A 5,098-nucleotide genomic window follows, 5' to 3' on the forward strand; every position below is an offset into this window, starting at 1 on the left:
GATAGCAATTGTATAGCTAAATTTTTGCTATTTGTTTGATGTCCATTTATACAAATTGACTCATCAAGCAAACATTCTTCAAAAAGAAAAAAAAATAACTTTTTTTGAATAGTGACTTATTTTTGTGATGTTTCTTTCTCCGGCATGTAGGTTTACTTCACTATATATGTAAGTAAACTTTTATTTGATTTTTAAACTCTTTTTTGTTATCTGGATAAACATAGACGTGTACCCTATATATTATATTTATTATAAAATAAATTCCCTCTATTCAAATCTAGCTATAGTAATTTAAAGAACTTTAATTATATGATTTTAGATGTGAAAGAGTTTTATAGTTATATGAAGTAATTTTATTATTATTATTTTTTTGCGAGAGGCGAAGTAGTATTTAAATAATTAAAAAAGATAACAAAAGTTCCTAACATGATTGCATATGATCATTAATCGAATTAAGTATGGTACCAAAAGATAAATTTATTTTTTTATTTTAATTCAAATTTAAAATTTTTATCTATAAATTAAAAATTATCCTTTAATTTAAATATAGTTATATATATATATATATATATATATATCATAGCCAAATATAGAATAAAGTAACCATATATTATTGGCATTTATTAGTTTGCCACTTGGCTTAACCACAATACCAATTATATATGATAACTTTATTCCTTTAATATATATATAGATATAGATATAGATATAGATATAGATAGATAAGCCCGTATATTAAGGCCTTCATCCTTTTTTTTCATTTTTATTAACAAATTCCTTGTCTTCTTTGGAAATATTCTTGACAAAAGAATCATCATAATGTTAAAAAAAATTCAGAAGTAAGAAAGCTAAATGATGTGAATAACTTTAAATGAAGTTGGGATCATACCTAATAAATTTTATCAAGAAAATCATAAAACAAACGTATCTATTGCATTAAAGATCATTTGAAATAATCCCGTTACAATATTTAATTCACCATAATTAGTTCCTAAATATTCTCAACCTCTTAACATAAGGTTGTTTTTTTCCTCTATTAACAAAAAGTTTGTTGAAAATCTTGAAATTTAATATGGATTATCTTTCCTTTATTTCCCCTTATGTTTCGTAACGCCAAAGTTACAAGCTATACATGGACTCTTATATGATGTAAATTTCCAATCATATTCCTAGTATAACACAATTTCCATGACTTTGACGAATTCTACAAAGACCTCGAAACCTATTTGTCTTCTTCTTCATACGATCAAGACTACAAACAAAAGTCACTGATCACTCTTTTCTTGTTTAAATCATCAATTCCCAGTTCCAGAAATCCACAAAAGATGATGAAAGAACTGTTCCAGAAAAGGCTTAGTGCCTTTTACAACAGTTTGAGTTTTCACAAACAAGATTTTTGGCAAAACTCTGATGTTGTTGTTATCCATTCAAACCAAGAAAAAAACTCATCAAATTCTCAGTCAAATCAATTCTACTTATGGCTTATAGGTGAAGAACTGAATGATACAACTACGATTTTCACTCTCTATGGGATATATTTTTTCTGTACTCAGAAGAATTTTTCCAAGATTCGTTCTTTGTGTTGTTGTGCAACTTTGATGCAGAAAATTCCTGTTTCTGTTCAATTGAAGGCTAAGAACGATGAGGGGTTTGCGTTAATTGATGCTACGATACGTAACGAGAGAGTAATTCACAACAATAAGATGTTTTATGATGATGTTGAGGATCGTTGTTGTCCGTTTGTTGTTGGTTATATAGCAGGTGAGTATCCAAAGTCTAAGCTTTTTTGGAGTTGTATTAATGATTTAGAACCTAAAAAGTATAAAGCTGCAACTGTGAATTCTGGTATTGATAAGTTGATTAATACTGCTGAAAAAACAAACTTTGGTTTTGGAGTTTTTAATGAGAAAGAGGTGTCTAAATCAGTTGAATTTACTCCTCCTATGCGTAGTTTTAGTCCTATTGTGAATGTTGGCAAGGAAAAAAGAAGTTTGAAAACAAAAAGGGATTTGAGGGATAAGCATGAGAGCAATTTGTGGAGTGAAAATGATGAGCAAGTGTTTTTGCAGTTCTTGGAAAATCGAAATAAATCTGCTCCGAAAACGAAGGAAAATAGGTTTAAATTTGAACATGAAGGTTTGAGGGAAAGGAGGAGCAATTTGGGTTCTAGTATTGACAAAACTGAGGTCCTTTGGGGTGAGGGAATTGAAATCAAAGAGAAAGGCGAATCGAGTAAATCGGTTAGCAGTGTGAATGAAAATCCTTTACCAACTACCAAAACTGATGAGAATGTTTTGTTGTTGATGAAGAATCTTAATCTGTCCGCTGCTTCCTCTAGTGGAAAACAGGACAAGTTGAGGGTACCAAACATACATGGTGATCAGTTGTTTAAGTTTCGAGGAAGTTGGTTGGATGCTAAAGAAGACAATTCGAAGGAAGGAAACAAAACTGGTGATCAGCTGTTTAAGGTTGGGGCAAATAGATTTGATGGTAAAGGCGACAAGGCAAAGGAAGGAGGCCAAAATAATGATCAACTCTTCACATTTGGAGCAAATAGATTGGATGGTAAAGGTGACAAGGCGAAGGAAGGAGGCAAAAATGATGATCAACTTTTCACGTTTGGAGCAAATAGATTGGATGGTAATGGCGACAAGTTAAAGGAAGGAAACAAAACTGGTGATCAGATGTCTAAGGTTGGGGCAAATAGATTGGATGGTAAAAGCGACAAGTTAAAGGAAGGAGGCAAAAATTATGATCAAATCTTCATGTTTGGAGCAAATAGATTGGATGGTAAAGGCGATAAGGCAATAGGAGGCAAAAGTGATGATCAACTGTTCAAGTTTGGAGCAAAAAGCTTGGATGGTCAAGAGGACAAGTCAAAGGAAGGTAACAAAAATGGTGATCAGCTGTTTAAGTTTGGAGGAAATTGGCTGGATGCTAAAGAGGACGACAAGTCAAAGGAAGGAAATAAAGATGGTGATCAGCTGTTTAAGTCGGGAGAAGGTAAGAAAGATGGTGAAGAAAATAGGCTACTCGGGATCCCCGATCAGCCTAAATTGATGGAGGAGGAAGAAGACGTAAAGAATGTCAAGCTTCTTAAAGAAAGATTGACAGGCTTCTACTCAAGCTGGAGGGAATACAAAGAAGAGGAATGGGGAAAATCAGATGTTTTGGTGATTGGTACTCAATCAATGGGACCACTTGAAACCTTGTCTCGTCCTATATCCTCTAGCTTCTTAGTGTGGTTGCTTGATCGTGAGTTTCCGGAAACCACAGCTGTTTTTGGAGACACTGGAATAGAATTTCTTTGCACCAAGGAAAGTTTCTCCAGGCTTTATACAATTGGAAGTCGTATAACAATGGATGGAATATTTACTGTTTCTGTCCAACTGAAAAAAGGAGGGGAACATTGTGTAGATTGGTTAAAAAGGACTTTGTGCCAGGTGAATACTGCGCTGACGTCTGGAGAAAACCGATGCCCGCTTGTTGTTGGATGTATTAAAGGGGAGTCTATGGAGATGGAGGCTCTTTCAAATTCCAAAATGTTTGAAGTTGCATATGTAGACAATGCTTTAACTAATCTGCTTGAACATGGGAATTTTGAGAAATCTGAAAGCTTTGCAGCTCTACAGTCAACTTTACGTAAGCAGTTTCAGATGTTGTCTTTGGGAAAGTGCGGTGGTGCAAAAACTGAAAATGCAGTGTCATTTTCTGAGCTAGCCAAGATTAAGTCAATGGATGATAAATCTTATATATCACATGCATCCGAAGAAGAGAAGTTATTGCTAGAGAAGAAGGGTGATACATCGTCTTTGTTGCTTACTGATAGTAGTGTGGATACTAAACGACCAGTTGAAGAAAACAAGGTATTTGAGGAGGGCAATAAGGGAAGTTTGACTAGCAAAGTAGAAGAAAACAAGATGTTCGAAGAGGACAATGTGGAAACCTCTACCAAAGAGGACGGTGCAGAAGAAAAGTTAGTGGCTGAGGAACAAAATATGGTATGTAACCCTGAAAAGAGTAACTTATTGCAAGAGAAGAGGTGTGAAGAAAGAATGGATTACACTGTCCAGCCAACTGGGATAAAGGATGCTGCATCAGAAAATTCTTTACCAGATGATCTCATTGGCAGCTCGAGGAAGAACTCTGTTGGTTCTGATCGCGAAGATGATGATTGGACTATAATTGAGAATGATTCTGAAGGGAAAGAAACAGAAGTAGCTGAGAAAATAAGCTGGAAAAGGTATTGTCATCTTATATTTTCTTTGAAGGGGAGCCTTGGCGTAACTGGTAAAGTTGCCGCCATGTGACCAGGAGGTCACGGGTTCAAGCCGTGGAAACAGCCTCTTGCAGAAATGCAGGGTCCGGCCCTTCCTCGGACTCCGCGCATAGCGGGAGCTTAGTGCACCAAACTACCTTTTTTTTATTTTCTTTGTCGCTTAGTCTGTTGTAGACAGTAATTAACTCTTTGTTCATGTTTTATAGGTGGTTCATGGTTAAAACAGCAAAATCATTTGGTCTGAAAGACAAGGTGTCTGATGAAGCACCATCAAAGGAGGATTAAGGCTGTTTCATTCATAGCAGCAATGTTTTCTCTGTTTGATTAGCACAAGACTGCTCTTAATTCTCAGTCAATAATTCTCATTACTTTCCTTAGAACTTCAGAACTTATCTTAAACTATCTTGCCTCCCCATTAGTTATATGTACCTTCTTTTGTCTTATGATGTCTATTTTTGCTTGGAACAAAGTTTAATTAAGGCTGCTTCATGTGCATAGATAGCTGCAAATTTTCTTTCCTCTGTTTGATTAGCACAAGAATGCTCTTAATTCTTAGTCAATTATTTTCACTGCTTTCATCAGAGAAATTAATTGATATGAATCAACATACATATTCTTTTAGACTCTATATTAGAATAGGTGAGATATACCCCATCTATGTTCTAGATTGGTAGATAAAGTATTTACGAGAATTGGACTCCTTTTTTTCCTCCTCTTGTTCAAACGAATTTGACTACGTAATACATATTCGTTCTTTTGTCTTTTGATGCCTATTTTTGCTCGGAACAAACTCTGATTAAAGGTGTTCATCGATCAGTT

General features: G+C 34.7%; 1 protein-coding gene across 1 annotated transcript; it reads left to right on the plus strand.

Moving 5' to 3' along the window:
• The first annotated feature begins 1,180 nt into the window (after positions 1-1,180).
• LOC104087109 (uncharacterized) lies at positions 1,181-4,774 on the plus strand. The gene is made up of 2 exons (XM_009591512.4): positions 1,181-4,243; positions 4,486-4,774. Exons 1-2 carry the CDS (start codon positions 1,326-1,328, stop codon positions 4,562-4,564), a joined length of 2,997 nt encoding a protein of 998 aa, XP_009589807.1. The 5' UTR covers positions 1,181-1,325; the 3' UTR covers positions 4,565-4,774.
• The last annotated feature ends 324 nt before the right edge of the window (positions 4,775-5,098 follow it).

Source organism: Nicotiana tomentosiformis, chromosome 2 (assembly GCF_000390325.3).
Source record: "Nicotiana tomentosiformis chromosome 2, ASM39032v3, whole genome shotgun sequence".
Taxonomy (NCBI): domain Eukaryota; kingdom Viridiplantae; phylum Streptophyta; class Magnoliopsida; order Solanales; family Solanaceae; genus Nicotiana; species Nicotiana tomentosiformis.

What these genes read in the sequence shown, in the direction of transcription:
- LOC104087109 (XM_009591512.4), top strand. Translation starts at nt 1,326, where the DNA reads ATGATGAAAGAACTGTTCCAGAAAAGGCTTAGTGCCTTTTACAACAGT. An exon ending in GAGAAAATAAGCTGGAAAAG is followed by an intron (nt 4,244 to 4,485) that starts GTATTGTCATCT and finishes CATGTTTTATAG; the next exon opens with GTGGTTCATGGTTAAAACAG.